The sequence below is a fragment of the Phasianus colchicus genome, chromosome 26 (assembly GCF_987193195.1).
Source record: "Phasianus colchicus chromosome 26, bPhaCol1.hap1.1, whole genome shotgun sequence".
Lineage (NCBI taxonomy): Eukaryota > Metazoa > Chordata > Aves > Galliformes > Phasianidae > Phasianus > Phasianus colchicus.
In genome coordinates, this window is record NC_143461.1 from 3,388,518 (window position 1) to 3,416,323 (window position 27,806).

General features: G+C 42.8%; 1 protein-coding gene across 6 annotated transcripts; it reads left to right on the forward strand.

Moving 5' to 3' along the window:
- The first annotated feature begins 257 nt into the window (after positions 1-257).
- Positions 258-26,276, forward strand: CDC27 (cell division cycle 27). Of its 6 annotated transcripts, none has more exons than XM_031600909.2 (19): positions 258-507; positions 6,096-6,171; positions 9,193-9,340; positions 11,713-11,838; positions 12,548-12,645; positions 13,158-13,312; positions 13,417-13,631; positions 14,256-14,370; positions 16,355-16,488; positions 16,919-17,018; positions 17,639-17,846; positions 18,946-19,115; positions 19,773-19,925; positions 20,732-20,940; positions 21,169-21,286; positions 21,656-21,784; positions 22,613-22,687; positions 23,580-23,760; positions 24,883-26,276. In XM_031600909.2, exons 1-19 carry the CDS (start codon positions 481-483, stop codon positions 24,963-24,965), a joined length of 2,520 nt encoding a protein of 839 aa, XP_031456769.1. In that variant the 5' UTR covers positions 258-480; the 3' UTR covers positions 24,966-26,276. The 6 variants fall into 6 exon arrangements, with proteins under 6 accessions (XP_031456769.1, XP_089981052.1, XP_089981053.1 ...); XM_031600908.2 differs by having other exon boundaries at positions 259-507; positions 18,943-19,115; XM_031600910.2 differs by having other exon boundaries at positions 259-507; positions 16,373-16,488; positions 18,943-19,115.
- Positions 26,277-27,806: the final 1,530 nt, after the last annotated feature.

The window sequence follows — 27,806 nt, forward strand, 5'->3', positions numbered from 1 at the left end:
AATTTTTAATTTTATTGGCAAAAACGTGATTCCAAGGCCGCTCGAGACCTCAGGGCCGCCGCCCCCCGCTGTGAGGGGCGCACCCGCCCACCGCCCCTCAGCGCCCGCCCCGCCCCGCCTCAGCGCTCGGCTCTCTCCGGCCGCACTCGGGCGGTTCCGCCGGCTGAGGCGCTTCCGTTTGGCTGACGAGAGGGCTTTCCCAGCTGTTTTCCGTCAGCGCTCGGCTCTTTCCGCCCGGCGCTTCGGCTGTTTCCGGCAGCGGGTTCGGCTATTTCCGCCGGCGGCTTCGGGCGGACTCGGCGTTTGGCCCACCTCGTTCCTTCCCTCCCCGCCGCCTGCCCCGGTAACGGTCGCTGCGAGTTTAAATGAGCGGGGGCCGGGCCGCGCCGCGCCGCCGCCGGGACACGCAGTGAGGCGGGGCCGCCCCGCTCCGCGCTCGGCGAGGAGGAGCAGGAGGCGGAGGAGGCCGAGGGGAGCAGGATGACGGTGCTGCAGGAACCCGTCCAGGTACCGACCCCCGGGCGGACGGGCTCGGGCCGCCGCCGCTCTCAGGCCCCGAGGCCCGGCGTGGCTCCGCCCGCCTCGTCGGGCCCTTTCCTGAGGCCGAGGAAGGCCGCTCCGCTCGGGCCGCTCCCGGGGGCGGCTCTCGGTGTCCCTTCCTCGGCAGCGGGGCCCTACGGCGGCTCTCCGGGCCCCGTCGCAGCTCTGCGCGCCCTCCCGGGTTCCCTCGGCCGCCCCGTGCGCCGTACGGAGCGCCCCGCCGCCCCTTCGGGCTGCCCTGGGCCGGGGCTGGCCGCCCCCCCGTCGCCCTGCAGGCGGCACGGGGCCGCTCGGCTCCCCCGCAGCTCCCCGGGGGGACCTGTTGAGCCCCGTTGAGCCGTTCTCGCTCGTCTCTGCGCTGCTGTCTCCTTTCGAAACGTGCTCGGCTCCCGGCTGACGACGTGCCTCGTTCCCCAGGAGTTGGTGTGGAGAGTTTGTATCTCTGCAGCGGGAGAGAAAATACCGTCGTTGTGTTTTTTTTCTACCGTCTTTCATGTCCTGCCTTGATGGGCTTCCTGCTCTCGTTCTCAGTCACCCCATTGCAAAGGCATGATTTACGGAATAAGAGTTGGCTGTTTCTTCCTACCTTTTTCCCTTATATGCTTTACTCTAACTGTGTGATTTTCTGCTAACAATATCATAATCCCATTCATGTTCTCTTTTTATTTTTAGCTTCTTAATGCGTTTATTTTTCTCGTTATCTTTGGAACTGTAAGCATCTCGGTAGTACAGAAATGATTTTCTGTAACAAGCGTAGTGAAGAGTCTGGCTTTGGTTCCTTCCTTCAAGGAAAAGAGGATGAGGAGAGGATGGAAGGACTTCTGTGGAAAATCACCACCCTGCTGGCCTGACCTTGCCTGTGTGAGATAGAGGCAGCGATGGCACTCTCATAGAGCAGGGCCTTGCATTTGTGATGCTGCTGTTCTGCTGCTCTGCTCAGAGAGCGAGGGACAACGTGTTGGTAGGGGTTGGATTTGTGCTGTTGCTTTTTTAGCAGCTGGGTGTTCTAGGAAAACATGGGGTTATGTTAGAAAAGGAAGCAAGAATGCTTTTCAGAGGGAATGACAGGAAACAATACTTAACGTTTGCACCACTCTGCTAATTAGACTAAGCAAGAGGAAAGTATTCGCTGTTCTGAGAGTTCCCTGGTAGAAATGCATGGTAAAGATCTGTCTAATGCTGTTGTCAAGCTTTTATCTGCTTGAAAGTTTTGGTAGGGCTTTGCTTTATTGAATGTGCCTATTTAGATTCTTCATGTGCCAAGTAACTTTTTAGTCAGCAGTGCTGTTGCTGTTCGCTGCTTACAGCAATGCTGATAAGTTTAGGGTTTGTTACTTGTTGTGGCCTTGGTTGTACTGTTGGTTTTTAAGGTAGGAAAGTTGCCAGTGTAACCATCCAGAGCAAGGTTGGCATTTGGTTCTGCCTGGATCAGTTGCAGGCCCCAGCTCTTTGTGCCACAGCTGTGAGCACTGTGCTGCAGAAGATTTCTCTACCAGCTCATGCTTCTTTCTGCACTGATATTGTGTGTCCAATCATCAGACTCCATTTTGCAGTACACAACTTGAATGAGATTAAACTGTGCTTTTGAGTTCCTGTTTTAGCTGGAGTCTGTGCATTTATCTCTGATTTTCTATTTATTTGTGCTTTTTCTGATAGTATGCTTCAATAAGTAGGCACTACTTACCTTTTGTACTACTTTTGTAACTGTAGAGATGTTTTCTGTTTGTCGTTTCACCCCCAGCTCCTCAGATGCCTACAGGGCTGATATTCCAGGGCAAACTCATTTTTGTTGTCATGATACATGAAGTCTGACAGATAAAGACTAGAAATCTTTCTCTGTTGCCTTAAAAGTGTGACATTTTAATTATATAAAACTAATGTCTTAAAAGACATCAAAATGACTGGTTAGATTTCTGTTAGCTTATTAAATCTCTCAACCTCTGGTACTTCTACTCATTTTCTGTAGACAACAGACCGCTGTTGTACTTCTTGATGTGGTCAGCTTAAATCTCTTCAGCTCAGATGCAAGGCCTTGTATCGGTTGTGTGTTTGGATGCCTTCCAAATAGTTCTGAAAAACATCATGGAAACAAAATGAAGGCTTTCCTTGGAATTCAGCTTTTCAAGGTGATCATCTGCTGTGACCCACATGAATGATGCTTGAACTCCAAGGCTGCTGCCATGGCTGGAAGCATGCAATACCATTAAGTGTCTGTTTACTTAACAGAGTCTCTGTAGCTTGCAAATATAGCGAAGTCTGTCACTGGAAACTCTCTCTTCTCCTCTATTCACCTTGAACAAATGTTAAAATGTGGTAGGAAATGATTGCTGGGCATGTCAGTAGGCTGGAAAGCTTGGGAAGTAATTCCCAAGGCTGTGTAACTGTCAGAAGTGTGGGCTTATCCTGTAAGAGGTTTGGGGGTTAGATGTGGGGTGATGCTTGGACGGAGCACACGATCTTCTGGGTTGAAGGTGGACATGTGAATTGGGTTTTATTTTCTTGCTTTTGACTCTGAGGATGCTTTGCCATAGAGCTGTTGCTGGTGTGGTGGTCTTGGAATTCCCTGTTTGCTCTGCATTTACGAATTGATGTGTATATTCAGGAGGCTGGGTGACTAGAGCCTGGAGACTTACCTCTTCTGGAAGCATGGTAAAACTCTGAAGCACTTGAAGCTCCCCTCCTGTCTGCATTTGTTTGCAGCTCAGAGAACAGACATGACAGCCACAGTGCCTCAGCTGCTTTTCACACCCCCGAGGAGATGGCTTCTTTGGGTCCTGGTGGGTGCAGTCTGTGTAAAATTTCATCACTACTGCAGAGAAGAAAGTAAGGCTGGGTTGTCCTGCCACAAAACATTGCAGGATTAAGTAGCTTTTATTGGATAAATGCCCCCAAACTGTTTCTGCTTCAAACCACTCTTCTGGTCTGACTTAAGCAGTTGTCATGTGGCGCTGTGGTGTGGGTGCATTGATCCTCAGCTAGAAAAAACTCAACCACTGCTCAATAAAGACAGTGATGCTCCAGTCTCAAACTTGCTTCCTAAAGGGTGTGGCAGCAATACTCTTTTCTGGTAGTTTGTCTAAGCTAGAGCTTTATCTTGTGCTGTTCCTGTAGAAAATCAGTACTGCACTGGTGTGGTTGATCCCTGCCACCTTTCTTCTCCCTCCCCACCCCCATAGGCAGCACATGTGAGGATCCAGCTGTCAGAATCAGCCCATTGAAGGCACAACTCCAACTTGCACCTTTTTAGTTGCAAAATGACTATTATTACATAAGAGGGATTCTGCCAGCTGGCTTTTTGCATTCAGTGGGACTCTGCTCAGCCAGGCTTGTTCTCTGAGCCAGTGTGTAGCATACCTTGTATAACATGGCTGTGATTTAGCCAAGAATGACTTGAGTCCCCTCTCAGCCTTTGGCAAGATCTTCTGGCAACTTGCTCTTGTTTGGAAAGGCAGATAACATTGATTTTTATTTTTTTTGCCACCACCACCCCCATCCCTTTGTTTTGTGTGTGTGCCGAGACAGTGCTTTTAACTCCAGGACAGCTCTGCTTGGCTAGATTGATCTGAATGCCACTTGTGGCTGGGTGAAGGAAGAGCTGTTTTGGAGAGCAGGAGGAAAAAGGAGACCTTGAGCTGCCCTAACCTGGATTTAGTCTGAAAGATTTTAACACCCGCCTTCTGTTCAGTACTTCTTGTACCACAGCAATGCACAGCCTTGGAGCTTTTCAAGGTAAAAACAGCAATCACTCATGCAGATGCTGTGGCTGAAGTTATCTGAAGTGTGGAATGCAAGTGGAGAGAAATAACATCGTGGCATTATAATTTGCAGAGAATTAATTATTTTTCCACGGGCTTAAAGTACCTGTTGATTTTAAGTGTACAGCTGGGACCTACTGACCAATGAGAAAATACCTCAGTGGAGGTGATGTATAAAATCTGTATAGTGATTGGGAACTCTGCTGTGTGCTGTTCATAAAGACTGTGTAGGCTTCCCTGAAGGAGAACTCACACATTTTTTTCACACCCTGAGTTTGTCAAGTTTGTGTTGCAAGAAGTAGCATATGGTCCATGTAACTGTTTGTGATGGTTGGGGGGGGGAATGTGAAATTGGCACTTATGTTTCCTACTGGAGACAGCATTCATTATTTCTTTCTCTCTGAGAGTTTAATCTTAGTTTTGGATGTCTGTTGTATTGGGATCTCGGTTCTGTTTGTGTTTGCAGTTCCATATAAATATAGGAGAAGTATTAGACCACAGAGCCTCGAGTTCATCAGCTTAGCTCTTGTTTGGATCAGTAATAACAAAACTGCTGCAAAATGGCAGTTTGGCCTGTGGGAAGCTGCTGTGGAACTGGAGCTGCAGTCCTGGTACCAGCCTGTCTTACCTCCGAGCACAAACCTCGATAAGCAGAAAGCTGGTAATGATGGGGAGAAGGACCAAGCAAATGTTATGAGGGGTTCTTTTTCCTCCCTACCCCTTTCCTGAAGATATTTTCATCTGATCTGAGAAAAATCATCTGGGTGGTGTTAATGAGGCTGATGTACTCCAGCCCTCTCCATTCTTTTGCAGGGCAGCTCTTGCTTTTAGCTCGGCTGATAGCAATGCAGTGCAAGTAATTATGGCAGCTATTCCAGTGGTGCACAGAGTTTGTGCGCCTGTATCTGCATTTAATTTGTATTTCACTGGAGTAATGTCATCCTTAAGGGTTGAATACCATCAGCTCCACACACTAAACTCTGGTGTTCATGAAAAGGGAGTATTGGTACCCTCAAGCAGGTACCTGTTTGACCAAGTCTACGTACGTGAGCAAAATGCAGAAGTTAAATAGCCTTCATGCACAGATCTGTTTGTCCACCTCACTTCATTGCACACATTCCTCTGTGATACCTCAGCCCTCATCAGTGGCAGCAAATGGTAAACAAGGACCCAAACCAAATGGCAGTGAAAAGCAGTGGGTCACCCCAGCCAACATCTCATCAAGGAGCACTTCATGTGCTTAACCAACAGCAGGCTTGTATTGACAGCCTGACAGGGTTCCTAGTCCTGCTGGTTTTCAGTTTGTCACACCACAAGGTGAGATGGTTTAAATGAGTTTATGCATGATGGATTAAAATGGGTTGGGCTCCCTTGATTATTTTTTTCTTCCTTAGGCCAAGAGCAGAATGGTGCTGTGCTAGAAAGTTGTGGGCTGCCTTTGTTCTTCCTGGTTGTATTATTTGGTGGTCTGCAGTAATCCATGTTCCCTTAGGCTAAAACTGTAACAGGTAGAGGTGTGTTCTGGTTGAGACTTACCAGAGATGGTTGTATATGGTAACCAGTGAGAAACAGCTGTGTTCTGAGGTTGAGTTGTGCTATCAGTATTGAGATGGTTGTCTCATTTTTAATCTCCTTGCCACTAATAGTTGAAATAACAAAAGGCTGCGTATTTTTCTCTGAACTTTCTTATGACTCCAGTGAAACAAAGCTGAGCTGTACCTTCTGACAGTAAGAGCTAATGAGTTCTGCATTCTTAAATTTCTCTCTAAATATAGGCTCTTTGTTTTTTTTGTCTTGTAGGCTGCTATATGGCAAGCACTTAACCACTATGCTTACCGCGACGCAGTGTTCCTCGCAGAAAGGTTGTATGCAGAAGGTAAGTACTGATGTGCTTTGCAAACATGAACGTGATGTTTCTTCAGTGTTGATTTAAGATTTTGAGCCTCTAGTCCTGTTTTGTCCTACTTTGGTTGTTATTATTAAGCTTAACTTTCTGCTTGGGAAAAGCTGAAGAACGCTTCTCAGTTCAGTTGGGAAAGCACAGAATCAGAGAATGGCTTGGAAGGGACCTCAGGGATACCTGATCCCAGCACCCTGCCGTTGGCAGGATTGCCAATCAAATCATGTAACAGCAGTGCTTTCTTTTATTATTATTGGTTTGTTTGTAAAGCTTCCTTAAAAGTTAAACTCAGAGTTGGCTGGTTCTAAGTGTAATGTTTGCATCGATGCTACATGGTCTCCAATGGGAGACATTTTCACTGTCCTAGAAGACCTATGGTTCTTGAAGTTGTCTTGGAGAGATGCAGAGTGCATTCCACGAGTTATCCTAATGCTAATAATCCCACTTAGATGCATTGATTGGTGTCTTAGCTGGAAGAATTTTGTGGGCATGAGAAAAGAGCATGGAGGAAAATGGAGGCAGTGAGCACTGGAACAAGAAATAAGCATCTCTTGTGGAATTGCTAGGAGTAATGCTGTAGTTCTAGGTTGCCTTGTGCACAGCAGCAGCATGAATCCATGCTTCTCCTTGGTCCTTCAAAGACCAACTTCCTTCTTTTATTGTAGTCTGTTTTCTTCCTTATCTTTTACTCTGTGACCTCAGATAAGCTTTTTGTTCTCTGCTTCTTCCTCTTTGATACTGAAATTCAGTTTTCTCTGGTTTGGAAGTTATTGTCCCTTAATCACTAGCACAAAAAAGGAAACAGAAAAAAACACCAGCATAACATTTACAAATTAAATAACAAGCACACATTAAATTTTTTCAGGCTAAGCAAAACTTGAGTTTACATTGTAACCAAATGGTTTAAGCTGTTCCATGCTTTATGTTCATCTCCTCTGAACAAAGCATGTTCTGAGATTCAGGAAGATGTTAGATGGAAAGTAATTGCCAAGCACATAGAAATAGAGTCCACTTTGTATCAGTACATTGTCATATATTTTCTTCTTGGCTGCTGCAGAAATCTCTGCAGGATAGTACTCTTGTAGAGATCTTCAGACAGATTTTTTTCAATGGCCAAGAATGCTGAGATCGAGCAGCTTGCTGTCCCTTGATTCAGGCAATTAACTGCTAATCAAACACCTTGCTTCTGGTTGCAGTAAGTAATTATGCTGCAGAGTAGAAGGTGCTGAACTCAAATACACTGATTCCATAACAGCAGTAGGGTTTTTACCCTCAGAAGAAGTTTAAGTTCTGCATTTTGTGTTTGTGGGGACATGTGTGGCTTAGGACTTGCTTGAGACACTTGAAGTGTGTTAAGTTAGTGGATAAAATAATTGATTTAACTTTAATTATCAAAAAGATCTCCTGGAGTTTTTAGCATAAGGTTAAAGAGTTGTTTTTCTCCCTTTGGGCCTTCAGTTTCTCTTGTTACTGTCCAGGTGATGACAGACCTTTAAAACAGTGTTCAGTGGAGCAAAGGATTTGAGTAAGTTCCCCAGGAGGTTTCTGTGGGGTGTTCCTACTGATTTTTGTAGAGGACTCTAAGTGAGTACAAAAAGAAAGTTCATAACTGTCTTGTTAACATGTTCTGAAAAGTGAAGTAATATCAGTTTTTTAATTAATTGGGCACTTGAGAGAGTTGCCTTCATAGGCCGCCTTTCTTTGACTTGAAATGCTTCGTGGCTTAGTGGTGAACAAAGAACAGGGCTCAACCCCTTAAAAACTGGAGGAGGGAATGAGAAGTGAGGATGGTTCACACAGCCATAGCTTACTGCTCAAGTTAACATCACAGCACGGCAGGGCTCACTGCTGCCTCGCAGATGTGTGTGTTCTGGTGTTTTAAGTTTCAGCTGACAATTATACAGTAAGGTTTCAAAGTTACTCAAGGGATTAGCTGCCCTGTCCTTTATATTGCAAGTGCAAGTACAATCAGCAAGTCTGACCTCAGCCTTTTAAACCTGGATGCCAGCTCCAGCTCTTTGAATAGAGCATTCTCAGGGCAATACGTAATACAGCTCTGCAGTGGAAGAAGTATGGAAGCAGACATGATTCATCCTAAACAATTTGAGTTTCTGTCATAGAAAATGTTATTGTGTCTTGATCACTCTAGCTTTCTGCTCTGGTAGGGATTGTTTTGTCCTGAAGTTTGAGCAGTTCTTTTAGAATTTAGAAACCTGTAGCAGTTCAGTTTTAGGAAGAAGATTTAGAGGAGGGTTTGTTCCTACCATGAGACAAAGCATCTGAATGGTAACTTGTAAGCCATGATCATGATTAAATAATTATAGGCAGTGGAAAGGACAAGATTTAATGTTGGAGAACAGGTGACTAAGTGATTTATTTTAATGATCATAAAAACCTGTTTGTGTAAAACATGTCAAAAGACACAGCCAAATGCTTTTGGAAAGCAGCAGAAGTAACACTGCAGATAGAGAAAGTTCAATCCTGTAATTAGGATTAGAACCATTAGTTAGGCTGCTTAAGATGAAGTTGGTTTCCTTAGGGGAAGCTCTTCCTGACAGCCATGGTTGTGCCAGTGTTCATCTGCAGCTCAACTCTTTGCCAAGGGTTACTGGTGAGTGTTTGCTGGTAACACTCAGAGCCCAAACTTGGCGTGGCCAGCAGGTTAAAGCACTTCTGCTCTACTAGAACTAACAGCTCTGCTTGGCTTGCTGTTATTTCAACAGCAGCTGGCTAATGCTTGTTTAAATTGGGTAGCCAGAAGGATCAAAGTTGTCTTACAACAATAGATGTTGAGTTGGTATGACTATGCAAGAAAGCAGCACGTGGAAGCTGGTTATATGCTGACAAATAAAGAAATACACTTCAGTGGGTAATGAATTTCTCTAATATTACTACTTCCTTTCTTGTATCTGGTTCCTGGCTGCGTTCTGCCCCCACCAGTTCCCTGTATTAAAGTGGTAAATGACCAACTGATGGTTTTCATTTTATTTCTCTTAGTACATTCAGAAGAAGCACTGTTTTTGCTGGCAACGTGTTACTACCGCTCAGGAAAGGCATATAAAGCATACAGGCTCCTAAAGGGACACAGCTGTACTACTCCACAGTGTAAATACCTGCTTGCAAAATGTTGTGTTGACCTCAGCAAGTAAGTGAACCCTCTGTGTTCTGTTCCAGAGTTATAAATGCATTTTTTCATTTTAATTTCTCTTTCATAGCTGTCAGAGTGTGTGAACACTGATTTATTGGCCCTCCAACTCTAAAGATAATCTTAAGTTCATTTTGCTTCCAGATATGGACCTAATGAGCAATAGCCCATATTGCAGAAACCTCCAGAAGGTCTTGAATAACCTACAAAGGAGTTTTCAAGGGGAGGGGAGAGAGGATTGGTTGCTGAGATGGCTCAGGCAGACCAGTCTGGGAAGTGATTGTTTTGCTTTTGTGTTTCTGTGATGCTCTGGCTTATTTCATTAAGTGTTTCCTGTATGGATTTAATGGGCAGGCCACTTCCCTCAGACAGTAAGCTTGCTCCTGTTACCCAGTTAATGCTGGGAGTGGAAGGGGGGGAGAAGATGGCAGACAAAAAAAAAAATCTTTTTGAAAACAAGCAAACAAAATAGCTGGATTTCATTCCAAAGAATGCTGCATTACCCCCCACCCCAAGAACAGAATTAACCTTAATGAGGTGTAAGCAGGGAGATATTTTGCTACTGCTTGCTGGAGTCTAACAGTAAGAGCACATAAATGAAATAGCTCAAGCTACAGCCCCTCCCTAATGCCCAGAGAGTTTGTTACTAAAGGTGTTTTTGCCTCTGTGTAGACCTTCAGAGCTATTGCAACTCCAACGTAGGAAACAGTGTCTGGCTGAGCTGCAGATAGAGAGAATAAGGTACCAAAGGAGGGAGAAACTTTTGTTCAAAGGCCTTTAATGCTGCTGGGTTCTTTGCAAAAGATTGTGTTTTTTTTCCCTACGTGACAGCTTGTATTCCAGGGTTTGGGGTGTGGGTTTTCTCCCATTTAGAAAGGCCTTCTTTCTAAAAGAAAGGTTCATTTCAAAAGAAATAGGTTCATTTCTTTAGTGGGTGGTGAAATGTGTAGTTTGATGTAGTGTGATGTGATTATTTTGGTGGCAGTCATGATCCTATCTGCAATGTGTAGCCAAAACACAGGTCTCTTGGAGCAGCTTTTTCTCCTTTGATGCTTTCTTTAGCAGGCAAATCTTCTGATTTTTGTAAGGGTAGCAGAGAAGTCTTGTTTTATTGCATTTCTTCTGACATTGTTTTAGCACTCTTGAAGCTACTAGGATACAGGTTTCTTTGCACCTTCTATTGAAAGGGAAATCACATTAATGCTCTACTTGGGAAGGTCCCCATAGAATAAATCTGAAGCTGATTGTTCTCCCTTGCTTTTACAAAGTCTGGATGTGCAACACCACTTAGCTGATTTCAGTTAAGTAGGTGGGATTTCTTGAAGATTCTTCAGAAGATGTTAAATTAGACTGGCACTTACATTTATAGAAATGTGCCTTTTCTTGGGAGAGTGGTCTGCATTAATGAGCGTGTCTACAAATGAATGTGATTTCATTGAAGGCAAGAGGGATTGTGAAAGAAACAAAGACATTCAGATGCCAAGCGTGCCATATCCCAGTGTTGGATCTTATGAAATGAAAGCCTAGAGCCTTACAGCTTGCTTTTCTCAGCTGGGAAACAAAGCCAAGCTGAGTGGTGTTTTAGGTAAAACACCTTCAAAGATGAAGCTCCGGGAATCATAGAATGGGCTGGGTTGAAAAGGACCACAATGATCACCTGGTTCCAATCCCCTGCTTTGTGCAGGTCGCCAACCAGCAGCCCAGGCTGCCCAGAGCCACATCCAGCCTGGCCTTGGATGCCTGCAGGGATGGGGCATCCACAGCCTCCTTGGGCAACCTGTTCCAGTGCCTCACCACCCTCTGAGTGAAAATCTTCCACCTAATATCCAACCTAAACCTCCCCTGTCTCACTTTAAAACCATTCCCCCTTGTCCTATCACCATCCACCCTCATAAGCAGCCGTTCCCCTCCTGTTTATACACTCCATTCAAATACTGGAAGGCCACGATGAGGTCTCCCTGGAGCCTTCTCTTCTCCAAGCTAAACAAATCCAGTTCCCTCAACTGTTCTTCATAGGAGAGGTGCTCCAGCCCTCTGATTATCTTAGTGAAGACTTCTTCTCCCTTAGTATAGTGCCTAAAGCCAGGCTCTTTCTGGGAAGTTATGCTCTATTATGCATTGCTAGTTTTGGAGTGTTTTTTTCTTTTCTTAATTTTCCCTAGTGGAAATATTGGGCTCCCAAGTACTGCATGTTCCACATTGCAAGAGGAATCAATTATTTAATATTAATTTGCAGGAACTATTTTGTACATTGTTTGAAACTTGTGACCACTGACAGTGGATTTCTGGTTTTGTTTGCAGCAGGGTGAAAACACTGGACTGCCAGTGCTGTGAGCCTTGTAACCCCTTTAAACCTCTTGTTTTTTAAAAAGGCTTGCAGAAGGAGAGCAGATCTTATCTGGTGGAGTGTTGAATAAACAGAAAAGCCATGATGACATTGTCACGGAGTTCGGTGACTCTGCGTGCTTTACGCTCTCCTTACTGGGACATGTCTACTGGTAATGCTGCTTTGTTCAGTTTGTCTTTGAAAGCTCAGGGTTTGGGTGGTGGTAGTGGTGGGGTTTTGTTTTTGATCAAATCAAATGTTAGTCAAAATAAGTAAAAACTCAGCCAACACAAGATATAGAAGTGTCAGTTCTGGGGCCAGGCTGTGCTGCCTGCACAAAGGAATGATAGATGCAGACAGATAGTTATGGAAACCATCCAGCTTAGGAATGCAGGCATGGTTTGTCTTCTACCCAGAGCATCTGAGTGCCTGAAAACAGACTTCCCTCTTGTATCTTCAACATGTATTTAAGTGTCATGTTCTTACAGCTTAAGTTTTGGTCTGTAATATTCCTGAAGAGAAGCTCTCAAAATCTGTTTCCCAGTGTTACCACTGATTTTTCTGAACTGTGAATGATTCAAAACTTGAAAAGTTTTGAGTAAGATCTTTTAACTGTTAACAAGAACAGCACTCTTCTAAAAAATGAAAACTTTCAAACCATGCCAGTGCTTAAGTAATTATTCCATGGACTGTGTTAAGCTTCCACCTGTGCATAACTATGCCAAATAACTCAATACTGCTCTGTTTCTGTGGCTTGAAAAAATGAGGAATGTTGCTGTGACTCTTTAACGTGTTTTTGTTTTTCAATTCTTTTCCTGGAGAGCTATCTCAATCAAAAGTTCTGTTAAGTTTCCTTATAAACCGTTGCATTCTTTTTGCAGCAAGACAGACCGGCTTGCCAAAGGATCAGAATGTTACCAAAAGAGCCTTAGTTTAAATCCTTTCCTCTGGTCCCCTTTTGAGTCGCTGTGTGAAATAGGTAGGTCTGCAGAGCTGTCTTCCTAATGAAGATGTTTTCTCCATTTCTGGTTAAGTCACATTTTCCAATTTGCCATCACTGCACAACAACATGTATTTTTACTCCCTGTCCAAAGCTAGTAAGGAAAATGCCAGCAGAATTCTTCAGCAGTGTTTTTGTGAGTAACAATGGATTTAAAATGCTTTACCCATGTCCAGAGCTTCTGTCTCATTCTATTTTCACGACTGTTACATTTTGGATTTAACAGTACCACGTGTGTTGGTACCTGCAGTTAGGATAACCTGAGAAACCATGCTTCTGGGAATAACTTCAGTTGAATGAAATTATAAAACTGTCCAGAGTTTTGCAGTGGAAGCGCATTTCTGATTTTTGTGTAAGGGCTTTTAAGACAACAAGACAAGAATGCACTCTTTCTAAAGTACACTTGTCTCCCCACACTCCTTGATTCATCTTGAATCTTCAGCATGTAAACAGAGGAAGAACTCTATTCAAATCTCCTTCCAATCTTACAGGTGAAAAACCAGACCCCGACCAAACGTTTAAATTAACATCTTTACAGAACTTCAGCAGCTGTCTGCCTAACACTTGCACAACGTTGGTGTCTAATCACAACATATCCCACAGACAGCCTGAGACTGTCCTGATGGAAACACCTCAAGACACAATTGTGAGTTTTGATGTATTCAAGCAGTCCTTCCAGCTTCACTTTAAGATATGAATTAGTAACTATTTCTGCATGGGTAACTAAAAGCTGCCTTGTTCTTTTTTTAGGAGTTGAACAGGATCAACCTAGAATCCTCCAATGCAAAATATTCCTCCTTGAACACAGATTCCTCTATGTCTTACATTGACTCAGCTGTAATTTCACCAGATGCTGTCCCTCTTGGGTCAGGAACTGCCATCTTGTCAAAACAGGCTCAAAATAAACCAAAAACTGGGCGAAGTTTACTGGGAGGACCTGCTGCTTTGAGCCCACTAACTCCAAGGTGAGTCTTTCTAACAGACTGTTTCTACAGTAAGCTGCTCTTCTGCTGGGTTTGGTTTGTGCTGTGCAGCACAAGACTTGCTGATAATGCATTATGAACAGTGCTGCAGAAGCAAAACAACTTCAATGACTCCTCTTGGCCCTAGTGTTTGTATCTTCTGTTCTTTAAACAAGCAGCTGGTATTTTATGACTAGAATGGGGAAGAGCTCTTGATTCACTGTTTCTTATTGCTGCATTCACACTGGAAGTCTTTGTTCCAGAGTAGATGTGTTTTTTAAAACTATTATGAAAAGCTGCTTTTAGGGCTTTCCTTGAAAAGTGTCTCTCTTCTAAAGAACATGTAAATATAGGAATCTTCCTATGTGCTGTTTTAGTTACAGAAACAACTGTTAATATTTGGGTTATCTGTATTTGTTACTTGTTTTTGCAGGGAGGCAAAGCAAGTTCTGTTCTTATTCCTGAAGTTTAAGAACACAGATGAGAATAGATTGTAAGATATTAGGGGTTAACCTAAATCAGTGAAGTGATGCTGATAATCTGGGTCTGTGCTTTGGCCACAGAACTTGTCTGATTCTCATGGCCTAATATTTGGACTTAAACATTTGCTCCTCGTTTTGTTCTCAGCTTTGGAATTTTGCCACTAGAAACCCCAAGCCCTGGAGATGGATCCTATTTACAAAACTACACAAATTCTTCTTCTGTAATCGATGTGCCATCCACAGGAGCACCTTCAAAGAAGGTACTTTGTGTTCCAGGACGCAATTGCTGTTCTGTTGGTGTACTTTAAAATGGGAATCCATTATGCAGATTCAAAAAAAAAAAAGCCGAACACTGTAACTGAGTACTTCAATTGGACTATAATTGGCCAGTTGTCTCCCTGGCAAAACTTTTTATACTTTTAAGAAGTGTCAGTTGAAATGAAATCTCTTGTAAAATTTCGAAGTAATGACAGTTTCACAGTTTCACAGTTCCCAAAGCCTCAACAAGAAGTCTATTATTTTAAAAACCTTTCTCTTCAGCTGAGCAAATAAGGCAGCAAGGAACGCAGCAACTGTATTTCAAACAATGTTTGTGTTGTAAATGTTTTCAGCTCATCCTGTCACTTTCTTTAGATAGCAAAACAGATTTTTTCATTTTCCCAAAGTTCTGTAAAGACAGGCAAAAGTCCTTTCTTCCTAGTAAATCAAGCCCTTCCTCCTGCCCATAAACACTCATTTATCTGCAGGCTGCCTTGTTGGTGTTGCTTGGCAGACCTGAGGGGCAACCTGGGGCAGGTGTCATCACTTCTGTCCTCCTGCAGCCCGGCAGGAATGTAGAGACAATAACGGCTGAACTGTGAAGGATTTGAAACTTATGTGCAAGCTGGAGTCTGAAAGCAGTCAGAACTTGAAGTTTTCACTTTAATTTCTTTCTTTAATCTTCAGAGATAAGTTCAAGTAATACTAGAAGCTTCAAGTCAGCTTGCATATAGTTCCTGAATTCTAGTTCACAGCAGATCTAATAAAATACTGCTGGTGGTCCATGGGGAGCTGACTGATAGAGTGCTGTTTCATTTAGCTAAATCGTGTCTAGAAGAAACTACGAATTATCTTTTTTTATTCAGGAAGAAATTATTATAGTTGCCATAGTGACAAATGAGAGGTGGAATGTTGATGGCAGTTAAGGAACCATTTGTTCCTTTCTAAAAACAAAACCTGAGGCTACTTCCATGTATTCTTATTAAATTCAGAAGTTGCATGTGCCTTTTTGCTGTAGTACTCCCCTGCGTTTAATCTCAAATGTGCTGTATGACAGATGCAGGGCTTCAGGAAATCAGGTCCTTCTTGCTCCTTTGTCACTTTGCTAGGTGTGCCACAAGAGCCCCATGATGTGAATTTCACTGGTCTCTGCAAATGCTTTCTGCCCGGGTGGATCTCTGCTAGTCCCTAAATACAAACACTTAATAAGTAACTTAGAATTCTGGTGCATGCTTTGTCCAGTGTAAATAATTACTTGGCCACTTTCACTTCAAATTGCCAAGTTTGTAAACACTCTGTTATAGCTGTGGCTAGGATGTGCATGACTTAATGGAGGCAGTTTCCTAGGAAACACTACGTAAATGAATGAAACATCAGCATTGATCCAAAGACTTCCTATCTGAGCTGTCCTCTGATAACAAGGCATTGAGAAGGAAAGGAAGGACAGAACCTTTACGAGTCAGATAATCCATCAGCTGTTGCTGCTTGTGCTGCTGTTGGTCCTACTTGCAGTTTGGTGCCTTAAAAAGCATCTCTTCTACGTGACCACCAGAGTTGGCTGTTAGTGTCCCTGGAATGGGGCAGAGAGATGGAACTTAAGCTTCTGTGAAAAAACAAACCTGTACATCAGACAATTAGTTTTTTGTGAACTTGTTCCTGAACACCCAGATTCGGTTACGGTAAGGAACTTAAAATGTGATGCTTTTTAATTCCCTCTTACTCTTGCACAAACATTTAATGTAGTTTCTTGCCACTAGATGGAGATTTCATGTCTTCAAATAATGTGCATGGAGTTTTGGGAAGTTGTCTTACGGGCAACTTTTTCAGGCAGAGAATGAGGAATACTTTGGGTTCTCCTTACAACTGGGGGGGAGAAAACCTTTGTGGAAATACTTCTCCTCTGGGCACTGTTCAGTAGGCAGAAGGGATTTGCTTTGACAGAACAGGGAATTGAGACTTCTCAGTGACATAATAACAAACCTGTAGAAACTTCGTGTTATGCAGGCGGTCACCAGGATCAGCCAGGCTGGAACAAAATCAGTCTTCTCCCAGAGTGGAAATAGCCGGGAGGTCACTCCAATCCTCGTTGCACAAACACAGAGCTCTGGTCCACAGACAAGGTAGGAAGAGAAAATCACTTAGTTTGCTGTTACCTTTTACATCTTCTTTCTGGAGGATTTAGGGATTATTTTGTTTTTCCATCCTTTACGAACAGTCCTGCAGGATTCTGGTTTGGATGAGGAAGTGTCTGTTTTGTTGGGGAAAATGACTTCAGTGGTTAGAAGGCTCCTGTGTGATGGGTGGTGTTTGTTTTAAATCTCTTTGGCAGTTAGAAAACATCATCAGTAGACAACGAGGTAGACAGGAAGTTTTGTGTTCATGTTCTTAACATGCAACAGGCAGATGAGGCTTTTTCCATCCCTTTCCAGTAGGAGTACTTGTACTTCAGTACTTGAGCATTTTTCTTTAAAACAACAATAAAACAATTTTCTTTTTTTTTCAAAAGAATGAAACCAAAAACTTTAGCTTTAATGTGCTGTTTGTTTTCAGTACAACACCTCAGGTATTGAGCCCAACAATTGCTGCTCCACCAAACTCACTGCCTCGAAGAAGCTCTCGCCTTTTTACTAGTGATAGCTCCACAACAAAGGTAACAGAATCCATGCTTTTTTTTTTGAGGGGCTTTCCTTACCCATGCCACTAATAGTTTCCCCATCTGCACATCAATCATAGCAGTTTGTTCCTAAACTCTATCGTGAGCAGAACTGATATTTCATATCAGGCTGTATGAAACATGTCTTGATGCCATATGTTTCTTTTCATTCTCAAGAGTGCTCCACTAGGAGTGGGAAGAAGGGCATCATGAACAAAAACAAAGATGTGTGCTGGGATGACAAGTGCAGTGGTGCTGCGAGCTGCCAACTCGTTTGACGAGAGGCTATGCTGTGTGGATATATTTATTTAAGAACTGTCTTGGTTGCTTGCTTTGCTCTAAAAGCAAGCTGTACTTTTTTCTTGTCAGTTTTCTGCTCTTTAATCAATGGAGCAGGACTTCAGAGCACAAATGCTTGTGGACTGTGGTTAATATATGTGAATGTTTGCTGTTAAACACAGCATTCAATGGAGTTAGGAGGTGCCTGTAACTAAGTTCAAAAGTAGAACAGCTGGGCACTGTTGTGAAGAGGCATGAATGCATTCTTACTAAACTTGCAAGTTAATAATGTTAATTTTTTCTACATACGTAACTTTTTTTGTTCTTTTTGCTTGCAGGAAAACAGCAAAAAATTAAAAATGAAGTTTCCACCTAAGATTGCAAACAGGAAAACAAAAAGTAAAACAAATAAGGGAGGGATAACTCAGCCAAACATAAATGATAGCTTGGAAATTACCAAACTGGACTCCTCTATCATTTCAGAAGGGAAAATATCTACTGTTACACCACAGATCCAGGCTTTTACGCTACAGAAGGCAGCAGCAGGTCTGTTTGAATGTTAGCAGACTTCAGTAAGGTCAAACTTTGTAGATCCGTGTTTCTAATCATGGGATCATAGTATGGTTGTGTAGGAAAGGACCTCAAAGCCCACCCAGTTGCCACTCTGCTGTGGGCTGACTGCCCTTCAGCAGCACGGGCAGCTCAGGGCCCATCCTGGCCTTGTGCACCTCCAGGGATGGGCACCCACAGCTCTGGGCAGCAGTGCCAGGGCTTCACCGCTCTGGTAAAGATTTCCCCCTCACATCTGACCTAATTTTCCCCTCTTAGTTTAAAGCCATTTGCCTTTGTCCCAGTACTATCTGCTGTGTGTAAAGTTGTTCTCCCTCCTGCTTATAAGCTCCGTCTAGTTTAGTGGGTGGGGAAAATTGCTTTAGTTATGTTTCTGTCAACCTGCAGTTATTGCCTTTCTATAATTACCAAGATAGATTGAATTCAGTATACTCCAGCTAACTTACAGAGAACAGCTGAAAAAATAGGCTGGAAAAAAGTGACAGTGAGTGAATCTGCTTCTGGTTCTTATGAGTGTTTAAGATGTTTTCAGGCAGGAACCCTGGAAACTGATTCAAAGGAGCTCTGAGTAATTCAATTATCTTCCCTCAAAATTGGGTTTGTTGTCTATTCTCCCTTGTTATTTCCCATTTGTTTAAGCACAAGTCTTTGTCCAGTTTGACAGCAAATCCTAGACAAACTGTTGAATTCCTCTCTTTTGGCTCCATAAAGTTTCCAGGCAGCAAGCACGTGTGTCCATGGATACCAGACATGTGGAAACTGAGACCTAAAAAAAAAAAAAGTTTGAGTTGTTGGTGTAAGTGCAGAAATCCACTTCTCCTGAGCTTCACCATTTCTCTGTTCCTGAGTGTTCTGTGGCTGGCTTAAGTTGTCAGTACCTGACTTTCATTGCAGTTTACAATGTTGTGTTGTGAATTAAGAGTGGATAAGCCTGCTTAAGGACTCTTAGAAGATATTCATATGCAAAACTGGGAGTAGTGCCACAGTGAAAAGCTTATGGGGATTAGCTGTTTCCAGTAAATAAATTTCAGCAATTTCTTTTCCATTTTTACTTATTGTATTTTTCTCCTAGAAGGTTTGATGAGCCTTCTTCGTGACATGGGGAAAGGTTATTTAGCCTTGTGCTCATACAACTGCAAAGAAGCGATAAATATCTTAAGCCATTTGCCATCTCACCACTACAACACTGGCTGGGTGCTGTGCCAAATTGGGAGAGCTTACTTTGAACTCGCAGAATACATGCAGGTAGGAACTGCGTGTGGTTGGTTTTGAATCTGTGTCTGTAGTCGTTCTTTCCTGAAGTTGACTTATGCTTCAGACTTCTTTTAATGCTGAACTTATTTCCTCTTGTATCCAGTCGTGGGGTTCTCCCTTTGCCTCTCCCAGTCTTCACCCTCAGTTGTGCTGATGCAGCTGTTTGTAGTGCAGTGCTGTAAATAATACCACTAAAACAATTTGGGTTCCAAAACCAGGTGTTCTTCTCCCCCCCCTTATTTAGTTAATGCAGATCCCATTGACGATCTGGTTCCCTTTGCAGGGACTGCGTTTGTGCAGCTGAGGTGATGGCAAACTGCTTCAGAACAGAAGCAAGCAGCTGAGATGAATCCAGCCATTCAACTCTTCTTCTCTCTGTTGTCCTGATAGTTGGTGTGCTTGTTTCCTGCAGGAGTCACAAGCAGGGAGGGCAGCTGGAGTTCTGCTTGGCCTGACTGTATTGGAGTGTAGTCATTTCCTTTGTTTGGAGGGGAAGATAAAAATACAACAAGACTTGTAGTTCTGCATCATATGACTGCATAGCAAAGAATTCTCAGTCTGGACATATGAGGCTTCTGACTTTGATCTGTGTGCACTGCTTGGGTGGGTGGAATTGTTGTAAGTTTGATTTCTCATTTCCTTTCTTAGGCTGAAAGGATATTTTCAGAAGTGAGGAGGATTGAAAACTACAGAGTAGAAGGCATGGAGATCTATTCAACTACACTGTGGCATCTGCAGAAAGATGTTGCTCTTTCAGTTCTTTCAAAGGATTTGACAGACATGGATAAAAACTCACCAGAGGTACAAAATGCTGTGGTGCTCAGTGAGATGAGTAACTGTATGTGGCACAGTCAGTGACAGGAAACAGAACTTGCACTGGAGCTGGATTAGGATTTCATTCTCACTATGTGGTGGAACTGGAGAGGGAGATGCAGGATTGCCTGTGAAACTGATGATGCCTGAAATGGCTGCTTGGTGTTAAAATATCAGTTTATATGGAGCAGGTTGAAAACCTTCAATCTATTAATGGTTATTTAAATTTGTATTGGCATTATTAATCCTGAAATATTATGGGTTGATCAGTCGTTCCTATTGATGCCAATGTGTGAACATAAGGAATGTTGTCTCTGATACCACCTTCTAAGTGCTGTTCACTGACAGTTCACTGACAATTATACTTCCTGTACTTGTGCAACATTCTTTTGAAAATATTTTTATGCTGAAGTCCATTGAACTGCAGAGTGTGTGGTAGTATAGCATACACACGAGATGCAAACAGGCTGGCATATTTTAACATGTGCCCCTGTGCAAGTAAAGCGTGTGTGTGTGTGGAGGGATTATAAATCTGCTCTTAACTGTTGAGAAAGCTGTGGAGTCTGGAATTCCTTGCTGGAGAGAAACCTGTTCAGGTCACTGTACTATCATGTACTAGAGGAAGGGAAACTTAGTGAAGCAACTGGTCAGGATTGTTCAAAGTGTTGTGTTTATAATCCAGTAGGAAGTAATGTCATAGATCAGTGACAGAAGATCTGTTTAGCTCAAACTCAGTCATTCTGCAGGTTGTAAAATAAAACTGTCTGCTAACTTTGGAATGCTGTTTTTGCTAGGCATGGTGTGCTGCAGGGAACTGCTTCAGTTTGCAACGAGAGCATGACATTGCAATCAAGTTCTTCCAGAGAGCCATTCAAGTTGATCCAAACTATGCTTACGCCTACACCCTTTTGGGGCATGAATTTGTGTTAACAGAAGAGCTAGACAAAGCACTAGCTTGTTTTAGGAATGCAATCAGAGTCAATCCTAGACACTATAATGCATGGTAAGTCCTGCTTTGTCCCCCTTCTGCTGTATGTGATATGGAGCACCTTTTGGAGAGAAATAAGCTGCAAATGTTGCTGTGAATTTTGTGAAAACCTGTCATTCAGAGTCATTTCTTACCCTGGATGAAATAGTAAATTGGTGTGCCACTTCTACCAGTTCATATTTGCTGGTGAAAGTTTACTTAAGATGCACTCTTATTAATAAGATTTTTTTTTCCTTTTTGCAGGTATGGGTTGGGAATGATTTATTACAAACAAGAGAAATTCAGTTTAGCAGAAATGCATTTCCAGAAAGCACTTGATATCAATCCTCAGAGCTCAGTCTTACTGTGTCACATTGGAGTAGTAAGTAGATTGCTCTCTCCTTGTTATGTTCTGATCTGCCTCTGTACTTCACCTGCAGTCTTCCTGAACTTGGAGTGCAAAAACAAACAAAACAAAGTTTAGAGGACCTATTAGAGGATCTTATTGCATGAATGAGTAGCCATGGGATTGTGTCAGAAAATGAGTCCTCTTCTCTTCCTTTCCCCAGTTGCTTTTAGCCAGTGTTGAAATGACTTGTCAACTCAACCTGATAGCATAAGCTTGCCTGTGAGAAAGCTTGGTTTCTTTAAAACTTGGTAGAAACATGTCAGTAAATGTAGCAGCACATCTACCAGTCAAATTTATTTTATTCTTTTCCCCTTTCAAGATTTTATTCCTGTTCTGTTATAGGTACAACACGCACTGAAAAAATCTGAAAAGGCTTTGGATACTCTAAACAAAGCTATTAACATTGACCCCAAGAACCCACTATGCAAATTCCATAGAGCTTCTGTATTGTTTGCAAATGAGAAATACAAGGTAAGAAGATTTGATGCATGTAGACAACCTTAAATTATCTTTCAGTTGCTACAGCAGGGCATGGGGATGCAGTCTGCAGCATGAGCAGGCAGAGCAGCTAACAAAGCATTTGTTTCAATAAGTGCCACCTTCACTGAGGGGGAGATAGATTTGAGGTTTTTGATCATCATAAAATCTGAAGACAACAGATGTGTTGGTTTTTTTAAGGGTCCTAATAGATTACAATAAGAAGAACCTGCTACTTCAAAGGCTGTATGATCAATTAAAAAATGGGAGGCCAAACAGTTCTGTTCTGATTCCTCTGCTGACTTGTACCCTGTTCATGAGTGGATTTAATCTTCCCACAGTCTGTCTTTCCAGGGACTCTTGTCCTCTGGTCTGTACTCTGTGGCCAACAGAAACAAGTCTGGCTTCTGAAACCTTGCTTCAGGAATGTGTGTACACGTGTAGGAAAAACTTTACGACGTGTTTTGAAAATTCATAACTTAACCAATTAAATATAAGAAGGGTTAGGGTTAAGGAGTGGCAAAGTGCCCACTTGTAGGTTGTTTTTATAAGTCAAAAGCAGAGGATAAATGTGAGCAGGAATGTTAGTGTAGGAGATCTAATTTGCTCTGTGCCTATAATTGGGATATAAAGTTCTATAGTCTTAAATGAGAAACTAATGTAAAAGAATCTTGAGATGCTTTGGGTGAGACCATACTGTTGTTTGTGGTGGAGTGTGCTGGATGTAAATTTCAGGGTTCACATCAGCACTGAATTGCAGTTCAGCGATGCAATGACTGGTTGCACACTGCCAGCTTGTGCTATTTTTTTCTTTCTTTTCAGTCTGCATTACAAGAACTTGAAGAACTGAAACAGATTGTTCCCAAAGAGTCTCTTGTTTACTTCTTAATAGGAAAGGTAGGTGAAACTTCACTGTCTTTGTAAGTACTTTGTTTTCCTTCATTGCAGAAATGTCTGCTTAATGAGAAAATTTGATGCCTGTTGCCACGCTGTTCACATTTTGGGGCAATATTCTAAAAATTCACAAAGCCTTCAATGAAACTTGCTGTTTATAATCTCACAGCTCTCTAACATATCTGCTTTCAGCCTCAAAAGACTGGAACAACCTCAAACTATTTTCATAACCACCCAAGAAAAGATAAACCAAGCGCCTGTTGTCTTTTTTTTACATCTGTCAACTTGAAAGAATTCATTTTAGAAAGCAAGAAATAGATCTCTGTCAAGATCTTAAACTGAAAAGAGGTGCAGTAGTTAGCTTTCAGGGCTAGCCTGTCCATCAGTCAGCTGTGTTGGTTATTTGGGCCTGGAGATGTTAATATGTTGAGCCACACTCACATTTATTAACGTTTCATCAGAAATGCTGTATAAATGTCTGTGGAGTGTTTTTACTCCTCCATCAATAGCCTCAGTGTCTATTTCAGCTGCTGGCCTTCCTGAGAGAGTTACAGAAGGCGATATCCTTCTATAACAGTTTGGGAAGTGGGAAATCTTAATGAGGCTGTAGGAGTTCCAAAGCTTAAATTATATCTGAAGAGCCACTTCCTTATGTTCTTGAATCTGTTGGCTGCTAACTTCATTTGATCACTTCATTTGAATTTTGGCACTAACATAGAAACACTTGTGCACTTTTTCTACACACTTTTGCTGTTTCCCTTTGGACTTGTGTAATAAATATTTGAATCTATCCTACTGCTTCTCATAAGTGTTAGTTAACTGTGCCTTACTATGTTTGTTGTCCAGCCTTTCAAGCAGCACCTTGTAAGTGTAGCACTTCATGCTTTTATTTTAGGTTTATAAAAAGCTGGGTCAAACTCATTTGGCCCTAATGAATTTCTCATGGGCAATGGACTTAGATCCCAAAGGAGCCAACAACCAAATTAAAGAGGCTATTGATAAACGTTACCTTCCAGATGATGAGGAGCCAATAACTCAAGAAGAGCAAATCAGTGAATGTTATCCCTACGAATCAGGTTCGTATTTTTGCAACCCTTTGTTATTCAGTGAGGTATTTCCACTGAGGTGTCACCTCATGTGTGAGTAGGAAGAATTCCAGGCTTAACAATCAGAGCCCACTGCTCAGCAAGAGCTCCAGAGGTTCTTCATTCTCCATGTAACTGAAAGATCCATGGAGGCTTTGGAGAGATTGGGTGGACTGGATGTTAGTTAAAAAGCTTTGACCATCTGGTAAACATCAAAGGTAAAGTAATGGATGAGTTTTGTTTGAATCACGTGCTCCCAAATGCACCACAACCTGCAGAAAGGGGTGGCTCGGGGTTCTCCCTTCTCTCTAACCTCTTATTATGAGCTTAAATTGCAGTGAAGTGTAGATGGCATTGTGAAATGGATAGCCATAAATACTGTCCTCTTTGATATAGAAGAAAATTGAGAATAAAGCTAATAAGCAATGTGATTATTTCCCTCCAAAGGAGAAAAAAGAATTCTGAAAAATTTCTTAATGAGCATATGCTATGTTCTACATCCCTAAATCTTCATTTGAAAAAGTTGATAGGGTGTATATCGTAGTAATTCTTAACGATCCTGTGACAGTGTGCTTTCAGTACTGGGAGCTTATCCTGCACTGCATTTCCTGAAGTGCCAGGCTTTTCCCCTTGCTGTTGTGGTTGGATTACTGTGGTGCTCTTTGTGGGCTGAGTGTGTTTCTCACCAGAAGATGGAGACAGAGTACTGGAACTTCTCTGTGACAGCCAAGTCACAAAGCAGAGGGGTGGGGGGTTGGGGTTAATCTGTCCAATAAACATAACTGAAAGAAAGGGTGGACATTGGGACACTATTTTAGGTAAAATGCATTTTGATCGTAAGTGGAGTGATCACAGTGCACTGATGTGGTGGGTAACAGAAGTGAGCATCCATTAAATGAAGGAGACTGCAAGTTTTTGTATCTCGTGATCCTAGCTCCTTTCTAAATGTGTTTATTTCAACTGTATTATGCTGGCAAGGGCCAGTTGATTACAAGGAAAAAGCCATGTGGCTCTGAAGCATTTTGAAGGAAGGGGGGAACAGTGTGCTGCAGTCGGCTGTGGAAGAACTGTAGGGAAGTTTTGACCACTCTTGTGTTCTGTTTCTTTTCAAAGTTGGCACAGATGAATCCCAAGAGAGCAGCATGACGGATGCAGATGACACACAGCTCCATGCAGTTGAAAGTGATGAATTTTAACCTCCAAAAGCCAATATGTGGGCTTGAGTGTGTGACTGGTACTGTTGTGTTCTCCCCTTCCTTCGCGTCCTGGGTCTTCACATCACTGAGCCAGCATTGTCATGATTCTCCACTGACACCATGAGTACACCATTCAGACTGCACAGAATTAATGGCAGTGCAATATTTGGCTGCTGCTGAGTCTGACTAGTTGGCTCTTACGCATTTATGAAAGTGACTGAGGAGGAAATGCTATTTTTGGACTCCCCTTTGCTGGAAAAATATCATGGAAGAGAGACTTGTGGTTTGCTGTAACGAAGCCAGTAGATGTGGGGACAGTACTAATGAAGCAGTGTCTTGTTCTTTTCCCAGAAATGTGTCTTAGTTTGGTTCTTTCTTGATAAGCGGAGTGCTGAACTTCATTTCCAAGTTCTTTGAGGACAGTGTTGACAAATGCTGTTAAAGACTTTTGCATATTGTGGTGTAACTTAAATGCCAGGGAATGTAAATGACCTTAAAGCTGCAGCGTCTCCAGTGAACAAACAGAGCTCACGTGCTCAGGACTGGGACTGTCAGACCACGTAAGATATCCTGTGTCCCTATTATGTCCCTATTAGAATGCAAACCTGCAGGAGTGGGAACATAGCAAGAGAATCACAGTGCAGAATCACAGCTTTCACAGAACGCTTTCATGTTCTAACCAAGAATTAATTTATTCACCTAGTTTCTAAAATGTGTTTACTTTGTACTTAAAGAAACAAGTCAGCAATGCATTGCTTCATTTTTTTTTTTCATATACCCCTTGATTTGTTCTTCCTGGTGTGAGAATAAACCTTAATAAAGGGCAAAACCAAGAGAGAAATGTAGATATGACTTAATATGGAGCCATTGAGCCCTTTCCCTGCAGTGACTGCGTGCTGCTGAGCAAATCCATGGGGAAGACCACGGAAGCCTTAATGCAATCAGAACCTTACAGTCAAATGCATCAGATAATTGCCTCAGATCGTATCCTTTTTAAAACTGTTTTGTAACGTGTGGTCCAAGCAGAGTGCAGAAATGTGCAATTCTCTTTGTTTTTTTTAAGCTGTTCTTTAAGGTTGTTGGAGTACTTTCTCACTATAGGAATATAGACCCCCTCCCTCCTCCCAGAGGCTGTTTCTGTGAGAAGAAGGCTGTGCCACACTGAGTCCAAAATGATCTTTCTCTGTAGTGTTTTGCAGCAACAATTGGTGCCCTTTATGCAGTGATGATAAAGAAAGTGTATGATAAAAGCAGTTTTAAAGAGCAATTTATGCATAATAAATTGGGAATGATATAAATTTCATAGCAACATACTTGTTGTCATCAGTCTTGATCTTTTTGTTGTTTTCTAAGTGTTCTCTCTTCTAGGGCTTGTGTGGTTACCTTTGGAGCTCGTGCATTAAACCACAGCCTTGCCTCACACCGTGCCCCATCGCAGCTCCTCGCTGCTGTGAGTCATAGGGACACCTTTACTGTATGACAAATAACCCACAAGTGCAGCTCAGAAATACCTTTGTGTTCTTTGGAAGCAGGGGGATAAGCAGAGGGAAGTGAGCTGAACGTCCCCAGCACCGTTAGGATCCTGAAACGTGAGGAGTGCTGGTGTGCAATGGAGCTCTGTGCTCTGCTGTGTGCTGAGGGCTGTGGATCTGCATAGTTCTGTGCTGAGGTTGTGGGGTGATTGTGGGGGCACTGTGAGGTTCTCATTCCCCAGGAGTTGCTCCTTGCCCACAGTGAGGTCCACATGAACTCTTGGCTCACCTGTGGCCATTGCCACCCTCCTCCCCTCCTTGTCAGGAAGCAGCATCTGTCTGTGCTGCTGCAGTTAAGTCATCCTCTTGATTCCCAACCCATTTTTCTAATCAAAAATAGTGAGTCTCATCCCTAGGAGCTCTCAGCTGCAGCAGGTGAGTCTTTCTCTGTGTAGGTAAAGAAGCACTGAGCGCTCCCAGAATGGCACACTGCTGCTTTTGTCTCCTTTCCAGCCTTACAGCAGGAGCTCCTGCTGTGTCTTCCCTTAAGAAATGCTGCTTGTTAGCTGGGGGGACCTGAGGGTTAGGAAGCCAGGGGGCTCCTTCCCTTCTGTGACCACTGTGAACAATTGCACAGAGGTCATAAACTCGGCTGGGATGTCGGATACTCACTGAAGATTTAATTCTTACATCTGTCCCCATGTTTACACGTACATCATATCTTTAAAATGAGCTTTGTTAAAGAAGAATCTGAATTGACCATGCTGTTATCTTGTCTTCTAGTCAGCTACATGCAATTAGTGCTTAATTGATGAGGTTTTGTTATTTGGGGAGGGGAGCAGCGGGTGCTGGGGCAGCCAGGCCTGAGCAATTGTGTTTCTGGGAAAGAAGTGGGGGATCTGCCACTTCCTTACAGCAAAAATATGGCAAAATGTGAAGAGTGGGTGTGGTGTTTATTACTTGCGTTGAAACAGTGTGATCTGTTTTCTTGTTTTGCTTTTTATTTTGAAGAATTGTACAGTTGTGTTGGGGGGGAGCGGTCTTTTCTGTTAATATATTTTTTGATTAATTAAAAGAGATGAAAATCCAAGGGAAGACTTTGCAAGGAGACTCAGCAGTGTTCTGCCCCTGTGAAAACCGTTGTGTCCTGAGCTTGTGCTGCAGGGGTTCTGTTATGGGCCCTCAGTTGTGTGTCAGCCCTCCCAGCACCACCTTACACCTTGATAAGGGAAGCTGTGAGTGCTGTGTGCTACAGAAGGGTCACAGTTTTACCATCCTTAGCTTAAAGCTGTTGGCACTCAGTCTGTTCCATCAGCCCCAGTTGGCACATTTCTGTCTTTGGATGTAGAAGTTGCACTGAAATTGAGCC